We start from the raw sequence: 19,439 nt of genomic DNA, 5'->3' as shown, positions 1-19,439 counted from the left end.
CCTATTGATGTAAAACTAGAGCATGATTTAATGCTTCGTATGTAACATAGTGACCTAATGTTACCCTTGTGAGCCTAATATGATTGAACATTCATGGATCAATCACATTTATTCTTGTACGTATGATCTCATTCTTACATGAATCTCTAGAACTTGCCCTATATCTCTTGATTCATGTAATAACATGGAAAAGATATAGGCCATTTTTGGATCGTTTGAGCCTTTCATGCCTACCTTATATGCCAATTTTATAGTTAGTAGCCCTTTGAGCCTTAAATTAAGCATTTTCTTTGTTAGCCACATCTCCTTACCATGCTCCGATATTAGAGTTGACCTCTTATGCACATACATATCCTTTATTGTTTTGAGAAAGTATTATAGAAGTTGTGCTATTAGGGTTTTGTTTATATAGAAAAATGGCTAGTGTGTACTACATTGAAATTAAAAATGAGGGGTGTTGTAGCTATGTAAATTTAAGGGTTGTTAATAATAATAATAAAAAAAAAGTGACTACAAATTTACAAGCTACTTGTTATTTTATGTGTGGGTGGTATGAGTTTCATTTATTCATTTAAAAGTCTGGAATAAATTAGAGAGGGTTGAGTATGCAATTTCATAGTTTGGAGGAATAAACTTTTGATGAAAAATGTATATTTAGATTTGAAGTTTTAATGCGGGAGTAGCATGTGCTACTTGTTGCGAGTTATATATTAGTTAGAGTGTAAATATTAGTTTATTGTCCCACATTGGTGAAGTATATAAATAATACCAATTGTAACTCCTATATATACTCCACTTTGGAGATTAATGAATATATAAGAAATTCTCAAATATTGTCATATATATTTTTGGTATTTACCATGTTTAGTTCAATATGGCATCAGAGTAGTTTGCTCTTGGTGACCTGTGTGCTTTAATTTTGTACCCACATTTTTCGTGATTTCCTTCGTAAAAAAAATTAAAAAAAAAAAAAAAGTGAATAGTGGCGCGCTACAGTACAGTGTGTGAACAGTTGTCTGCTTTGTGAATAGGTCCTCTACAGTGCCATAAACAGTGATTGCTACAACCCGCGAATAGTGCTCTGCTACAGTGCCGTGAACAGTGCTCTGCTACAGTATCTGGTAAATTGTTTTCATTCCGCTGTATATCGTTTGTGCCTTTATTATTTGTGATTTTTGTTCAATGGCTCAATATAATCATAGTGTTGTTATGCATCTTGGTGGAACAAATAAATGGATAATAGATACTGGGGCCACTGATCATGTGACTAGTGACCCTAGAGTGTTTGATGAATTATGTGACTATGTTCGTGATCCGTATGTTACTAGTGCAAATGGAGCACATTCCCCTGTGAAGGGTGAAGGCACTATCTCTCTGACTCCAACCTTATCATTGATCCGTGCTTTACTTGTTCCTGATCTTAAGTGCAATCTTTTGTCGGTAGGAAGACTTCTTGATACCTTATATTGTTCTGCTCACTTCTACCCTACGTATTGTTATTTTCAAGATATTCAAACTCAGAAGATAATTGGTCATGGTAAAAGAATAGGGGGTTTGTACATCTTGACTATGGAGGATACTGTTGTTTCTGGTTCAAATAATCATCAAGTTTTAAGTGCTAAAGTGGATGACAGACATGAAATTTGGTTGTGGCATCGACGATTGGGACATCCATCATTCAGTTATATGAAACATCTATTTCCTTCTTTGTTTCGCACTTGTAGTGATTTAGAGTTCAATTGTGAAACATGTGTCATGGCTAAGAGTCATCGTGCTTCATTTCCTATAAGTGATTGTAAAGCTACTTTGCCATTTGATTTGATACATTATGATGTGTGGGGTCCAGCGAAAGTTACTTTTAATGGATTCCGTTGGTTTGTTACTTTTATTGATGGTTGTACTCGGTTAACTTGGGTGTTCTTGATGAAGAATAAAAGTGATGTTCCGTTACTTCTTCAAGAATTTTGTACAATGGTGTCTACTCAGTTTCAGACCGAAGTTAAGGTCTTCAGGTCTGATAACGGGGGAGAATATGTGAATCACACTTTGGCATGTTTTTTTCGTGATCATGGTATTATTCACCAAACGGCTACTCCGTTTACACCCCATTAAAATGGTGTGTCCGAACGGAAGAATCGTCAAATAATGGAAGTTGCTCGGTCCTTGATGTTGGATAAATGTGTTCCTAATCATTTTTGGGGTCATGCTGTTTTGGCTACTGTGTATTTGATCAATTGTTTTCCAAGTACGGTTCTTGATTTTCAGACACCGTTCGATGTGCTACAACAACATGTTTCTCTTGTTTCTGTATCAAAGCTTCCTCCGAAAGTGTTTGGATGTATTGCGTATGTGCATGTCTACTCTCATCAGCGGAGTAAACTTGATGCATGTGCTCTCCGGTGTGTCTTTATTGGGTATGCTAACAATCAGAAAGGCTATAAGTGTTATCATCTTCCGACTCAAAAAACTTATATTACCATGGATGTCACATTCCATGAGGAAGTTTCGTATTTTGTGAAGCCCTCTTCCGACTCTCCACTTCAGGGGGAGAGAGGGAGTGAAGTGCAGATTCGAAGAGATGGTATGGATGATGTGTTACAGGCAGAGTTGGGAACTGATAGGAGCATATTTATGCGACTTAGTTAGCTTTTTTCTTGGTATTTATGTTGTTAGTTCGTAGTTATTTTAGTATTTTAAGCTATTTTCGTGTGTTTGTAGGTCCAAAGGGTTAATGTGGTAAAGAAGTGCATTTTGGAGCATTTTGGAGCATTTTTGGGCATGGAATGGATAGCATATGCTTGGAGCAAAAGGAATGGACGAAATTTGAAGTTTGTGCATCATCCTCTCCCTATAAATAACCATTTTAGCACACTCATTTCACCCAACACATTCACCTACCACTACATCCACTCATTACAACCACCCAACACATTCACCTACCACTACATCCACTCATTACCACCATCCACTACATCCTCTCCCTAGCCTATAAATACATTCATCCACCCTTCATCAGGGGAGACATCAATCCAAAACACACACACACATCATCTACACAATTCTCCACTCTTTGCCGCATTCAATACAACCTTCATCCAAACACATCCATTCATCTTCACATCCATTCCTCCATACAAACAAACCTTCAAACACTTACCAACACCTTGTGCCGTAGCAAAGGAAGGGAAGGAAAGTGCTTGGACGTGCTTGCGGTCCAACTTGGATCGTTGGAGCGTTTAGGTGTTTTCTTTCTTTTGTTTCCAATGTTTAAATTCATTTTCTTTTGTTTTGTTGTGAATATGAGTGGCTAAACCCCTCTTGGCTAGGGGTGATTTCAAAGCCATGATTATGTGTGTAATATGATTTGATAAATTCCAGTTATGAACTCTTGAATCGTAAATGCAATTGGCTTAACTATTTGATTGATAACTTATTTGTATTTGTTAATTAAGGGTCGACACTTAATTGGCATGCATAAATCCGTTGCTAGAATATAAGGAAGTTTCACATAATCGTTACAAACTTATATTCACATGTAGTGAAGGTCGCTTATAAACGATCGCGTTAAGTTTAATTCTAGCATGAGTAACATGATGTCATAGTTGTAAGTGCTTTGTCAATGCTTATGATTTTCATTAAACGTAATGATCTTTGATTGTATCTCTATTATGATGTCATATAGGGAACTTTAGAAGAATGTTTTGGGTTGTCGAATGATGTCATCCAATCCAATAAAACAAGGAAAATCTGAGAGTTAACTAGTGATGTCACGGTTAATATGGAGCATTTTCGTTCATAATTCAATGAAGTAGTAACTAGAAATTGAGTTATTTGCATACATGTCATGTGTGGAGAAAAAGCCTCTGGCTATCTCATCCATCATTTTATTTCTCACATTTGTTTTACAATCTGTCTAATTTTTCATACTTGTTTGTTTGTTTCAACTTCATCCAAATCAAAACCCCTTTTAGTTTTTTGTTTCAAAGTGTTTCAAATCTGTTTTAGTTATGTTCTTAAGTGTTTTGATTCAAGTAAAAGTCAATTTTCGTTCAAAGTCATTCCTAGTGTCTAGTTTAAGTTTATTTGGTTGTTTTAATCTGTTTTGAGTATTTTAAGTTTGCTTTGAGTCTTGTGAGTCTTATTAAGTGTTTTTAAATTTAGTTTTATGTTTTTGAATCAGTTCAGAGGTTATTAGCAAGCCCTCCTAATCCCCGGTCCAGAACGATCCCTACTTATACTTGTACTACAATTGTCAAAAGAGAGTTAAATTTGTGTGTTAAGATAATTTTCACATCAGGAACAAAACCTATTATGTTGCGTGATATTGATCAGTCGACTACAGATAGTGATCGGTCACCTGTTATTCCCAGAACTATTTCTACTGATGATATATCAGATGTGCCCAGCGAGTTGCCTATTAGTATGTCTGACGAATTGCTTTCTAATGATCGGTTGCCTACTGCTGATATGTCTAACGAGTTGCCTGATAATGGTTCGTCCAATGATGATTCTTCTAACAGTTTGGTACAAGATGGTGGCACACATGAGGTAAATTCTGACGATTCTTCTACTTATCAGTTGCCTCCACGAGCTAATCATGGAAAACCTAAAGTACAATATGAGCTTGATATGCATGCCAAAGCCAAATATCCTATCAACAATTATGTGTCTACTCATCGTTTATCCAAACCATATGCATCTTACATATGTCGACTATATATAGTGATCGGTCACCTGTTATTCCCGGAACTATTTCTACTAACGATAGATTAGATGTACCCAACGAGTTGCCTGTTAGTATGTCCGACGAATTGCCTTCTAATGATCGGTTGATCGGTTGCCTGCTGCTAATATGTCTAACGAGTTGCCTGATGATGGTTCGTCCAGTGATGATTCTTCTAACAGTTTGGTACAAGATGGTGGCATACATGAGGTAAATTCTGACGATTTTTCTACTTATCAATTGCCTCCACGAGCTAATCGTGAAAAACCTAAAGTACAATATGAGCCTGATATGCATGCCAAAGCCAAATATCCTATCAACAATTATGTGTCTACTCATCGTTTATCCAAACCATATGCATCTTACATATGTCAGCTATCTAGTGTATCAATTCCAACAAAATTGCAAGATGCCTAGTCTGACCCTAAGTGGGTTAATGTCATGCAAGTTGAGATCGAAGCTTTGGAAAAGAATTCTACCTGGGATTTGGTTCCTTTACCAAACGGAAAAAAAGCCGTTGGATGTAGATGGGTGTTTACTATTAAGCACAAAGCAGATGGTTCTATTGACCGGTATAAAGCTAGATTAGTTGCTAAGGGTTATACTCAAACCTATAGGGTGGACTATCATGAGACATTTGCTCATGTTGCCAAACTTAATATTGTGCGTGTTCTTCTGTCCTTAGCAGCAAACCAGGATTGGCCTCTGTTGCAGTTTGATGTTTAGAATGTTTTCCTTCATAGTGATCTTAAGGAGGAAGTGTATATGAATCTCCTACCTGGTATTGGAACATCTCCTGGGAAAGGTGTTGTATGCAGGTTACGAAAGGCTTTGTATGGTTTGAAACAATCTCCTAGAGTGTGGTTTGGGAGGTTTACAAGTTCAATGAAGAAGTTTGGGTATATCCAGAGTCATTCAGATCATACTTTGTTTCTAAAGCGACAAAATGGTAAGCTAACAGCATTGATTATTTATGTTGATGACATGATAGTAACTGGTGATGATCAGAAGGAGATACAACGTCTTCAAAAGTACCTAGCTACTGAGTTTGAGATGAAAGAATTGGGTGAATTGAAGTATTTTCTTGGAATCGAGGTTGCACAATCCAAGCATGGTATTTTTCTATCTCAACGGAAATATGTTCTTGATTTGTTAGCTAAAATAAGTATGTTAGATTGCAAACCTGTTGATACCCCAATTGAGCAGAATCATCGTCTGGGCTTATTTCCAGATCAAGTTCCTACTCATAAGGAACGATATCAGAGGCTTGTGGGGAGATTAATTTATTTGTCTCACACTCGCCCTGACATTGCTTATGCAGTTAGTGTGGTAACTCAGTTTATGCACTCACCTAGTGAAGCTCATATGGATGCAGTAACCTGTATTTTGAGGTACTTGAAGATGGCTCCTGGCAGAGGCCTGTTTTTCTCCAAGAATGGTCATTTGAATGTCGAAGGGTATACATATGCAGATTGGGCAGGTTCGATCACTGATCGGCAATCTACATCTGAATACTTTACGTTTGTGGGTGGTAATTTAGTTACTTGGAGAAGAAAGAAACAAAAAGTGGTGGCTAGGTCAAGTGCAGAAGCAGAGTTTCGTGGTATGTCGTATGGTATATGTGAGTTGTTGTGGTTGAAAAAATTGTTGAGAGATCTTGGGTTTAACCCCAAAGGTGCTATGAAACTTCATTATGATAACAAGGCTGCTATTGAGATTGCTCATAATCCAATGCAACATGATCGAACAAAACATGTGGAGATTGATCGACATTTCATTAAGGAAAAATTGGATGCTGAAATTATTATGTTTCCATTTGTGAGATCTGAAGATCAACTTGCTGATGCTCTTACTAAGGTTGTGTCTAATAGTGTGTTTTCCAACTCGCTTGACAAGTTGGGCATGCGTGACATTTTTGCATCAACTTGAGGGGGAGTGTTGCGAGTTATATATTAGTTAGAGTGTAAATAGTAGTTTATTGTCCCACATTGGTGAAGTACATAAGTAATACCAATTGTAACTCCTATATATACTCCACTTTGGAGATTAATGAATATATAAGAAATTCCCAAATATCGTCATATATATTTTTGGTATTTACCATGTTTAGTTTAATATTGGTATTTACCATGTTTAGTTCAATACTACTTGGTGATAGGAGCATATTTATGCGCCTTAGTTAGCTAGTTCTTATGCATTTTTGTTATGTTTTCTTTGTTAAAGTAGTCTTTTAAGCTACTTTCTTGTGTTTTCAGGTTTAGCGGACGTATTACATGAAATGATGCAATTTGGAGCTTTTGGAGCAGAAAGTGAGCTTGAAGTGAAAAGGACATGCTTGGAACGCAAGGTTGGGATGAAATTGAAGAGTTGAAGATTTGAGGTTTCCTACTTGAAGTAGGAAAGCTAAGCCTAAAAGTTTCCATTTTGGGTTGATCTTTCCTAAATCGGAATTGGCAACCAAAGTTTCTAAAGTTGGAAGTTTCTATTCTTGGAGGTTTCCATTTTCGTGAGTTTCTATTCTCGGTTTTGGGCTTTTGGATGACCCATCCTTAACTCTTGGACCTATGCCGTACCTAAACCCTAACCCTAGCCCATTGTTTCAGCCGCACCTAGGCCTTGTTCACATGCAAAATCTGATTGGAAATCCCTAAGCCTATGCCGCACCTTTCCATCCAAAAAGCCCTATTTTACAAACCTTAACCCTAGCCCATTGTTCTAATCTGAATTGCTAGGGTTTTTAAGTGCCTATATATATATTTCTACACCCTAGCCGCACAGATAACCCATTCTACAAATCAGAAATCGCAAAAAATCCCTTCCCCCACCTTGCCGCAGCCACCATTCATTCCAGCCACATCCATACACCTTGCCGCAACTCTCCTTCATTCCAGCCACCATTATACACCTCCATACACCACCCACACACCTTGCCGCACCCCCATACCATCCTAATTCCCTTCCTACATCAGAAAACCATCCAAACAGCCTCTAAACCAACTCTGCCGCAACAAGGAGAAGAAGAAAGAGGAGCTTTCTGTGCAGATTTCAAAGTGGACTTCTTTGGCATTTTAGGTGTAATCTTTCTTATGTCTTTGATGTTTCAATTCAATAAACTTTGTGTTGTGAGTATGAGGAACTAAACCCCCTTAGTTGGGGGGTGATTCGAAACCATGTACATGCTTGCAATTTGATTCGATTACATTCAGTTGTTATTTCATGAGTTATGGATTCAATTCGTTCATCTATTTGATTGATAACTTATTTGTGTATGTTGATTAAGAGTGCACGCTTAACTTTCATGCATGAATATGATGCTAGATTACGAGGGAGTTTCACCTAATAGTTACAATCTTATAATCACAAGTAGTGAAGATCGCTTGAAAACGATCGCGTTGAATGAACTCTTAGCATAAGTTTCATGCAATTCATAGTAACAAATGCTTCGTCAATGCTTATGTTTTTCATAGAACGTAATGATTCTTGCTTGTATCTCTATTATGCAATTCATGTAGGGAACTTGTAGGGAATGTTTTGGGTTGTCGTATGCAATCATCCAACTTAAGAACTTGTGGAAAAACTGAGGGTTAATTAGTGCAATTCACGGTTAATCTGGGGCGTTGAGTATTTATAATTTATTGGAAGAACAACTGAAAATCGTTTTGTTTGCAAGTGTGACATGTGTGGAGAAGAACCTCCTAACTAGCCTTTTATCCATCCCTTTCACCAAAATCGTTTTTACAATCTGTGTTAATTAAAGTTTCTGTTTTGTTTTCAATTTCTGTCCAAAACTAAATCCCCTTTTATTTTGAAGTCTTAGATTAGTTAGAAAGTGTTTTGATTTGTGTTTCTAAGTGTTTTGATTCAAGTTTTCACTCAAATTCGTCCAAGTTCTTGTTAGGTTCTCAAAACTGCCCAGAAAGTGGTTTTTAGGCAGTTTTGAGTCATTAGGTTGCTGTTTTGAGTTTTAGGTTTGTTTAAGTGTTTTAACCTTTAGTTTTGCATTCTTTGAGTCTAGTTTAGTGTTTTAAACTTTGTTTTTGAGTTTTTAAGTCAGTTTCCAAGTGTTTAGCAATCCCTCCTAATCCCCGGTTTAGAACGATCCCTACTTACATCTTTGCTACAATTTGACAAAAAGAGGGTTTAATTTGTGTGCTTATCTATTTCGCATCACTTGGTTTGCTGGGTTTGCTTTCAAATTAAGGTTGTTGATGTTGGAAAACTTCTAATGTGTACTTTCTCAAAAAGTTTTGGTTTCCATATCCGTTCTTTTATTAGCTTATCTCTCTTAGCCCCATTACAACCCAACTAAAGATCTTTTGATCCAAGGAAATACTTGAATTTGATACTGAGTTAGGTTGACAAGCAAGCATGTGACGGCATGTTTAATGGACCATTTATGTGAAACACATTCACCTAGAAATATGTGTGAATGAGTATGCCCAGTGAGAAGGTCATTTGTTTGCATATGATGATTTTAAAAAGCTTGGAATTGCATTGACATGGTTATTACACGCATTACACTTCACAGATGATTGGAAGGTTTTTGCTAACATGTGGAATATGGTTGATTCACTTACTTTGTGCGTATGAAAATAATTTATTATTATGAATTCTGGATTGAGATTCTTTGAGGTTACACAAGGGGAAGCTAATGTTTTCCATGCTCTTACTTTTTCATGTTTTTCTTTCTTTTGCTCGAGAACTAGAAAAATTTAAGTTGGGGGGATGAGCGCATATTTTATTATTTATTTCACCTTGAAGGTTACATTTTATGATGATATGTTGGATTTAAATGAGAGGAATTATATGACTTTAAATTTTTTATAGTCAGACTAATGAATTGGATCAAAATCATGTTAGTTTCTCAGTTTTAATATAATCAGGTGGTATGTTTAAATGCATATGACCATTGATTGAAGTGTAGACTATGAATTTAAATTACGATTTAGAAAAATACACGTGGCTTAAATTTGTTTTACTTCAATCTCCTTGCAGTTACTCATTAGAATAAAATTGGAGGATGTCCATTTGGGAAATACAATTACCATTTCGAATCAAATAGAGAATTGAAGAGGGCAATATGAAGGTTATGGTTGTGGTTTTAAACTTTTGTTAGTTACAGAGAATGAAAGAATGAAGCTGAAGGGGAAAGGCAAAAGAAACAAAAAGGAACAGCTGGAGTTTAATTTGCATTAAGTTAGATATAATTGGTATTAATTTAGATATAATTGAGGCTGCTCATTATTGAAGAAATCAATGAAAGAGTGAAGAAGAAAAGAAAGAAAGAATAAGATAACAAGTAGAAGAAGCAAGAAAAATTTTGGAAGACAAAGAAGAAAAAAAGGGCTGATTAGTATAAATTGGGCTGGTCATTATTCAGTAATCTAGATGCCATAGATTGTTAGCACATATGAGTATACGTAGTAATCTAGATGCCATAGATATTATATAAAGTATGGGAGCTAGATCGTCAAATTGGATGATTACGCACTAATAATTAACTGTTGGAATTAAATTGGATTGGTTATGGTGAATCGAATGCTCTAGTGTCCTTCACAATCAAATTATAATTTGTTTTTCTCTACTTGTTTGTTATTCTCAATCATTTTTTAAGTTCATTTCCCTTTTACATTCACAATTTTAGAATCCTTTCGCAAATCATCAATGTTACAAATTTCAATTCAAGTGCAATTAAAATAAGTTAGATAATTAGAATTATCAATCTTAGTTGGAACGATCTTGTGCTTGCCTACTACACTACTTTATGATCCGGACATTTGCGAGTATTAAAATTTGAACTTAATTGGGTTAATTTCGGTTAATCTAATTTTGACAACAAACCCCAAACATGAAGCAACAAAGGAATAGAAAAGAAAATCAGAGTGTTGGTTCCCCCCCCCCCCCCCCCTTTTTTTTCTCTAGATCACAAAATAGTAGAGTTGTTAAGAGTTCGTTTTCATGACTACGATTGAAATGGTCAACGTAATCATGCTTTTGACTGAAAGATCACGGAACAGTGGAATATCTGGGATTTTGTTTCATGAAATGATGAATTAACTATGCTTTTGATTGAAACAAGACACGTTCATTTGGTACTGGTAGTTTGTTTGCAAGGACGATAATAATCTGCAATGTATTTATAGTTTTAATTTTTAACCTAAATTTGGGATGTAGAACAAAATTATTATATTAAATGCTTCGTGTGGAGCAAAAAATAATCACAAAGTGACACGTGGATTTCAGACCAAAAGAGGACAAAAATACCCTTGATGTACAACGGGATTCCTACGCGCGAGCAGCGGGTAATCATCCTCAACCAAGTCAAAAGTGCCCAAAATAGGTAACAATTCAAAACCTATTTCATTCCATATATTTTTTACCTCATTTTCCCTCTTTTAGCTAATCAATTAGCTATCATTCTATAACCTACAAAATATTTCCACATAAATTGAGCTAATTGGCTAATTAATGAGATTATTACTTAATTAATCCATTAATTGTCAATTAAACTATCCATTATGCCCAAAAAATACACTAAAGGCCGGTTCCCCAAAGGAACCAGCCTTCTCCTTCATCTTTCCACCATATACTTCCTTTTTTTTGACATTGATTAGTTAATCAATTAAGCCATTATTTTAAATTATACCATAAACTCCCGAAAACATTCCTTTTATTATGTTAATTAGCCAAATTAATATATTTATTCCTAATCAATATGTTAATTGCTAATTAAATCACCAAGTAACACCCAAAATGTGCATAAAGGGCCGGCCACTCTTTCTCCAAAGAGGATCGGCCATGCCCTATATATTGGCTCCCATTCTCACCTAAAACCTGGGTTCACATTCTTGCAAAATTTCAAAAACTCTCTAAACACTTTTTTCTCTCTAAATTCTAACTTTGGCATCAGAGGTTCTTCAGCCAAAGCCCCCCCATTCATCGTGGGCGCGTGAGGCTCTTGGCCTTGACCCTAAGGTGTTAATTGTTTTGTAGGTGCAATTTTGTACAAGAAGGAGGAGGAAATTTGCGTCCACAAATTGGTGCTTTCATTGAGAGCCGAGATCCATACTCGTAGAAGGCTCTCGCATAAAAAGGTTTTTTCTCTATTTTCTAGTCCATTTGAATATTTTTCATACGTTCTTATTATTAGAATTTTTTATTTGCAAATGTTCTTTGATAAAACGTATAAGAAAAATATAATGGCTAGAAATTTAGAAAATTCCACAAGTGAAAATTCCAATACTCAAGAAATAGGATTGCGGAGATCCACGAGGCAAAATGTGGTTGTAAGCAGAGTGCCACTACGAGGTTCCACCATGGCCCAAGTCGTGCCTTCCAAGCTTGCGCGAGCTTGAGCCCAAGCCTCGCATTCGCATGCACCACACACTGAGCAGCCTGCTTCCATAGCCCAGCCTGCTCCCACGACCCAGCTTGCTCCCGTAGCCCAGTCATCTCATGGCTTCCTAAGCAGCTTAAGTCGGCCTGAGACTATCTTAACCATCCGGACCAATCATTGAGCCAGGGGCATTTTCACCACATTTCTCAGCAGATTTGACATTCCCCAACTCAAATCTCGAGCTTAGAGTCTACCACCTTTCTATTGTTCAAGGATATGCATTCCATCCAAGTTCTTCCAATCTGAATGGCGAACAAAACTTGTCCCGACAAGTCATAGAATTGGCGAGCGCCTTTGCACAACAGACGACCCTGTTAAATCAACTTTTGCAATGCACCAAGATCCAACATGCCCCAGATAAAGTGTCCCAAAGTAGGACAAGGGCATACGTGGAACCTATCCGATAATGGTCTGGCAAGCAGCCACTCGACCAACCACAAAATGAGCATTCAGGCAGCATACATTCCTAATTGGGCCCCCGAGACAATGTATACTCCCGTCTTAGCACACGGAGGAGCGTGCACTCTCGGCTAGGCCCACAGGCAAGTATTCATTCACAGTTGGGGCCACACTCCGATAATCAACACGAGCAGCCTTCTAGGCAAAGCGTTCATTCTCTGCTAGGCCCGCAAGGAGCATTTTCCACATCACATCGGAGCAGACAACACAACGGACGAAGAGATGCAATTACTCAATCCGGATCAAGTTCAACCGGCAACCTGTATAGAATTCCCTTACCTGCTAGGGATGGACCACATGCACCGCCGCCGCAGCATGAACAAGCCAAAAGCATGGAAGAGCAGCCTAGACCAGAAGATCAAGACCAGGGGCAGCCGAGAACTCCGCTACCTCAGCAAAGGAAAATCCAAGAAGTGGTAGAAAGACTTTTCAATGAACGGTTGCGTGACTTCCGGATGAGATCGAGCAAGCAGAGCCTCCAAGCAAGTTTAGCATGTCGCACTTCACATCTTTCAAAGAAGATGGAGATCCAAAAAGGCACTTTAAGCACTACCGAAGCGCGATGGTCCTTTATCGGAACAATGACGCTCTTATGTGCAAAATATTCACCACCACTCTACAAGGCGAGACACAAGATTGGTTTCACACCTTGCCATCACGATCCATCCAGAATTTTGATGATCTTTCCTTGGTTTTCACCAAAGAATACTCATCTTGCCACTCGATCAAGAAAAACCCAAAGGAGTCACTCCGTGACTACGTGAAGAGGTTCAAAGCAAAAAAGGCGAAGATCGTCGGATGCGATGACTCGATAGCAAGTGCAGCCTTAAAAAAAGGACTCCCAATAGACCACCCACTGTTCGAAGAAATGATGAAAGAAGACCTAACTTTAGTAGATTCCTTTGCCCTGGCAGATAAGCATGCACTTTGGGATGAGGCTCGACGAGCAGAAAAGGCACCCGAGCAGCCTCAAAAAGAGTCGACAGCTGCTCAAAGGAAGAAGGACGGGAAGCAGCCCAGCAAGGGCAGGGACCGACCTATGACCAAAGAAGGCTCGATAACCAAGAGCTATTCTAAGTTCTCAATTATGATTCATCAAATCCTTTGTGACATCAAGAACGAGCCATGGTTCAAGCTGCCGAAACAATCAAAATGAGATACTTCCAAGTTAGACCACACCAAGTATTGCGCATTCCACCGAGGTCCTGGTCACACAACCGACAACTGTTACACTTGGAAGAACTACCTGGAGAAGCTCATGAAAGAAGGAAAAGTCGATAGATACTTGGACAAGCCAGCTGTGTAGCCAAGAATGAATGCAGATGATGATGAGGAGTCACCAACCAAGATGATTCGAATCTATGGTATTTTCGCCGAATCCGAGCACTTAGGGGCCACTGATAACTTCAAAAAAGGAAGATTCAACAGGCTTTACTAATCTTACAAGTCCAAGCAGTTGATACCCAACCTGGACCCATTATTAGCTTCACTGAGCAGGATGCAGAAGGCGTCGATTTCCCACATGACGATGCACTAGTAGTATCTGTCCAACTAGCCTATGCTATAGTTGACAAAATGATGGTTGACAATGGAAGTGCAATCAACCTACTTCAACTCTCAATCATTCGGAATGTGGGTCTGGAAAGCACAATCATACACCGAGCAGAGGTACTTACCGAGTTCAACAGACACACCTTAACTGCCATCTGATACATCACACTTGACGTGAAAACACTGTCAGTCATCTTAAATCAAATGTTCACAATCATAAGCGATTCATGTCCCTACAATGGGATTCTTAGGAAACCTTGGTTGATCAATCTGGATGCTGTCATTTCCGTCAATTATCAAAAAATCTAATTCTGCATCCTAGAGGGAGGAGTCGGAAAGATTAAGTCTGACCAGGCCTCATCCCGACGATGCACTGTGCAAATGTTGAAAGAATAAAAAAAGAAGACCTTTACCCCCGTAAAGGCTACCGAAGTCCAAAGGGACAAAGAGGCTACCAAATAACAATTACAATAGGTGGATTGAGAAAATGGCGCCCAAGCAGACGAGATAGGATGGAAACCCGAAGAGGACGCCGAAGACATCATTCTTGATCCCCAGCAGCCGGAAAAGACGGCTAAAATTGGCTCACGTTTAAACCTAGTTAAGAAGGAATAACTCACAACTTTCCTTAGAGAAAACCAAGACGTCTTCGCATGGTAACCATCTGACATGCTCGACATTGACCCCGAGATGGCCTGCCACAAGCTATACGTCGACCCCGCTGCCAAACAGGTAATCCAAAAAAGAAGACATTTCGCACCCGAGCGAGTAGTGATCATTGAGGTAGAAATTGACAAGCTATTGGAGGTCGGATTCATAGAAGAGGTAGCACACTCAGCATGGCTTGCCAATGTTGTACTAGTCATGAAGAAAGAGAATGGCAAATGGAGGGTTTGTGTAGACTACACCGACTTCAACAAAGCATGCCCAAAAGACCCTTATCCTGTCCCCTGGATCAATCTATTAGTAGATTCAACTTTTGAGAACCAGCTGCTCAACTTCTTAGACGCATACTCCGACTACAACCAAATAGCCATGTACGAGCCCGACAAGGAAAAAATCACGTTCGTGATAGAGCAAGGCACCTACTGCTACAAGGTCATGCCCTTTGGCCTAAAAAACGTGGGAGCCACTTACCAAAGGCTAGTAAATATGATGTTCAAGAAGCAAATTGGGGTAACCATGAAGGTCTATGTTGACAATATCATGGTAAAGGGCAAGCAGCGGTCAGATTACATTCGCAATTTGGCAGAAACTTTCAATATCCTTAGAAAGTACAAGATGAAGCTCAATCCTACCAAATGCACGGTTGGACTATCTTCAGGCCTATTCCTAGGGTACTTAGTAACCCAACGAGGAATTGAAGCACATCCCAAGCAAATCTGAGTGATCATAGAGATGAAGTCTCCAACTACCATGAAGGAGATCCAAAGCTTGACCGGACGAGCAGCTGCCCTCAACCTCTTCCTCTCACGATCCACCGAATGATGCAAGCCTTTTTTCAAAGATATCAAGAGGGCACAACGAGAAAAATGGGATGAAGAGTGCGAAAAAGCTTTCCAAGACTTGAAAAAGTATCTCATATCACCTCCCTTACTATCCAAGCCGGAAGCAGCAGAGGATTTATACATTTACTTGGCAGTCTCCAAAGTAGCAGTAAGCTCTGCCCTCATAGGAGAAGAGCTGGGGGCCCAACTGCTGCCGTTCTACACTTCTAAAGCTCTTCTCGATGTGGAAATAAGATATCCGAAGATCGAAAAATTAATTTTGACATTAGTTGTTGCGGCTCAGAAGCTCAGACCATACATTCAAGCTCATACAATCATTGTCATGACTTAGTATCCTCTACGATGAATCTTACATGGTCCGGACGCTCCTCAACGAGTGATGAAATGGGCATTGGAACTTGGCCAATATGGTTTAGTTTTCTGACCTCGCACAGCGATAAAGGCCCAAGCCTTAACAGATTTCATAACAGAATTCGCACCTAGCCTAGGCGATGCAACAGAGCAGCCTAGCAATACTCCAGAAGCCGAACATACCTTAGCCATGCTTACACCCCCAAGCGAAGATTTCTAGCATTTGCATGTTGACGGCGCATCCAACAACAAAGGTTCTGGAGCAGGCATGGTCCTTGTTACCCCAGACGGCTCAATGCTCGAGCAGGCGATCACTCTAGGCTTCAAAGCATCCAATAACGAAGCAGAGTACGAGGCCCTACTAGCAGGTCTTCGAATGGCAAAAGACTTGATGGTGAAGAAGCTCGCAATTCATTCTGATTCCCAACTAATCACTAGCTAGGCTACTGGGGAATACATTGCAAAACACCCAAGGATGGCACAATAACTAAAGAAAGTACGTTAGCAACTTAAGGCATTTCAGACTTACATTCTCACTCAATTTCCGCGGGCAGACAATGTCCATGCAGATGCGCTAGCCACCACCAATTTAAACGTTCAATTCTGGTGAAATATCTAGACAAGCCAAGTATAGAGATGGAGCTGACAGCCGAAGTGTCACAGGTTAGTGTAACTCCCAATTGGCAAAGTTCTATTATAGACTACTTGGTCAACAGCACACTACCCACCAAAAGATTAGAGTTAAGGAATATCTAAATCAAGGTGGCACACTACTATATGTGGAATGGCATTCTCGTCTGAGGATCTTACCCCGGACCGCATCTCCGCTGCCTAGCACCTCCCGATCACTTAAAGGTTCTAAGCTCAATCCATAAAGGTGTTTGTGGGAATCACTCCGGAAGTTGATCTTTAACACATAAGGCTTTTAACGTAGGCTATTACTAGCCTACCATGCACCAAGATGCTAAGGAGTTAGTACAAAAGTGCGACCGCTGCCAAAGCTACAAATCGGTATCAGCACTGCTTGCCAGTGAGCTACACCCGCAGATGAGTCCTTGGCCATTCATGTAGTGGGTAATCGACCTGGTAGGGCCTATGCCGCCTGCTATTGGGGATAGATGCATGATGATCGTGGCAACCGACTACTTCACCAAATGGGTAGAAGCAAAACCCATAACGACCATGACTAAGACGGACATAGAGCGCTTCATATGGAGGAACATCATTTGCTGATTTGGCATCCTTCAGTCAATCATCACCGACAATGGCCCGTAATTTGTGGGAAAAGATTTGACGAAGTTCTTCCAAAAGTACGGCATCAAACAACACATGTCCACGCTAAGATATCCGTAAGGCAATGGGCAGGCCGAAGCATCCAACAAGACGATCCTAGATTGCCTCAAGAAATCCCTCACCGATAAAAAGGGAAAATGGCCGGATGAACTCCCCAGATGTTTATGGACATATCGTACCACCAAAAGATGAGCGACCGGTAAGACTCATTTCTCTTTGGCATTTGGTTCGGAAGCAATCATTCCTCCCAACATCATCATGCCAAGCATCAACACTCTACTGCCAAGCATTGAGCAAAACAATACAGAGATGGCCACAAACTTAGATCTGGCAAAAGAGAAGCGCGAACAAACCATCACCTGCATCGCAGCCTACTAGAAACAGCTCATTTCCAGCTACAATAAAAGGGTCAAGATCCGGTAGTTCCAACCCGGAGATCTACTCCTAAGAAAGGCCTTCATCACTACTCGCAGAGAAGGCTTAAAAAGATGAATCCCATCTGGAAAGGTCCGTACAAGATCAGCAGAGTAGGCGGCAAGGGTAACTACACCCTCACGACCATGAATGACAAAGAGATCGAGAAGCAATGGAACGCCTACAATTTGAGGAAATACCATGTGTGACTTCCCACTATATCAAGACCCGAAGACTCAAGCAGCTCAACGGGCACCACCTCGTAAGCCGAGGACTATCCAGTCGTTATGTAGTCTTTTACAACTAAGTTATTTGTTCATTTTTCAATAAAGAATTCAGAAATAATTTGCAATTTGGCTCGACTACATGTCTACAACAACTTATCTTTCATGCACTTCAAAAGAAGATCGAACCCCCTTTTGGGATTCACCGCATGAATTGCACCCCCCAAGGGACCAACCATGCTCTCCAAAGTGGGATGATAAACTCAACACTCTGAATATCCAGACGTGAAAGAGCCTGGTTGCCTTAGTATACCTAGTTGCACGATGGCTTGCGTCGGTATTCCTAGAAGTAGCCACAATTATCTTTTCAAGGCTTAGCTAGTTAAAGGATTTTGGGTTTTTTAGCCTAATCCGCAAGGAACCGGGCCCTAGAGACGGAGGGGGCACATTACGCAGTACACCCTACGGATGGTTGCCCTGGAAACCTAAAGCTGCTACCGAGTGCACTAAGGTAGCCTACGATTTTCTAAAAGATTGCCTACGGCTTGCCCTTTAAGCGGTAAAACCACGCTAGACTTATACAACCGCACATTTTTGTGAAAGGTTGAACAAGCTAGCATGCATACACGAAGATTTTATCCACCGCCGACATGCTACGTAGTCGATAAGCTTCACCTCTACCAAGCGCAGAACAACCTACACCAAGTCTTAAAGTGTTGTGATACTTGCTACACATCCTAAGGAATTGGAAAAAGCCAAGGTTAACAACCTAGTGGTTACGCGGATTCATCTACTTCTGTAAGTAAGGCATCTGGCTGCCAACCCTATGGCTAACAACTTTGCAAAAGTTCTACACCAACATCTACGGCTGCGTAGGCTACGCAGGCCTATCTGCTTATAGAAAAGTAGCACGCCTGCCACTAGTCTATAAGGTCTAAAGGTTAGGGCATGGACAAAAAGAAACGAAGATGGAGAAAAGCAAAGGAAGCAAGTTTATTGAATTTTCTACCAAAATTGATAAACAACTAGCAAATACCGAAGGAGTTCAAGCAAAAGCAACAAAGGAAAACAAAGAAAATCATAAATGCTACATAAAAGACTACTCTTCAATAGCTTGGACATCTCATGACTACTCGGTCGCCACACCTTCAGTAGCCTTGATGTTCTCAGCAGCGGCATCATCTGGCGATTTACCCTTGGCAGCTCCAGCCTGGGCACCAACTTCTTCAACTACTTCACCGATAGAAGACTCAAAAGTAAAAGTAAGCAAGTCTTCTGGAGAAATAGAGAAAGTCTTGAAGTCTTTACCGGAAAACTCAAAGTCAGATGGTCGCCTATAGATATGATCTACATAACCCAGCTTGTAGAAATCGGCTTGACTTTAAGTAAGGGAAGCCTTGAACCCAGCCTTTTCACCCTTCAACTGCTCATTCTCCTCAAGCAGGCAAGTACAAACCCGTTGCAACTCCTTAATTTCCTTCTTCAGATTGTTGTTGGTCTTCAAAGCACTTTGAAGTTCC

The 19,439-nt window shown here is 39.7% G+C and overlaps 1 protein-coding gene across 1 annotated transcript; it reads left to right on the top strand.

Annotated features, from left to right (window-relative positions):
- Positions 1-13,140: 13,140 nt before the first annotated feature.
- Positions 13,141-13,734, top strand: LOC126595431 (uncharacterized). Its single transcript, XM_050261734.1, has one exon. The coding sequence runs from the start codon at positions 13,141-13,143 to the stop codon at positions 13,732-13,734; it is 594 nt and encodes a 197-aa protein (XP_050117691.1).
- Positions 13,735-19,439: the final 5,705 nt, after the last annotated feature.

Source organism: Malus sylvestris, chromosome 13 (assembly GCF_916048215.2).
Source record: "Malus sylvestris chromosome 13, drMalSylv7.2, whole genome shotgun sequence".
Lineage (NCBI taxonomy): Eukaryota > Viridiplantae > Streptophyta > Magnoliopsida > Rosales > Rosaceae > Malus > Malus sylvestris.
The sequence above is the reverse complement of the archived record's forward strand: the minus strand, read 5'-3'. Positions and strand labels throughout refer to the sequence as shown.

Excerpts from the sequence above, each read along its gene's own strand:
- LOC126595431 (XM_050261734.1), top strand. The coding sequence starts at position 13,141 with ATGGTCCTTTATCGGAACAATGACGCTCTTATGTGCAAAATATTCACC.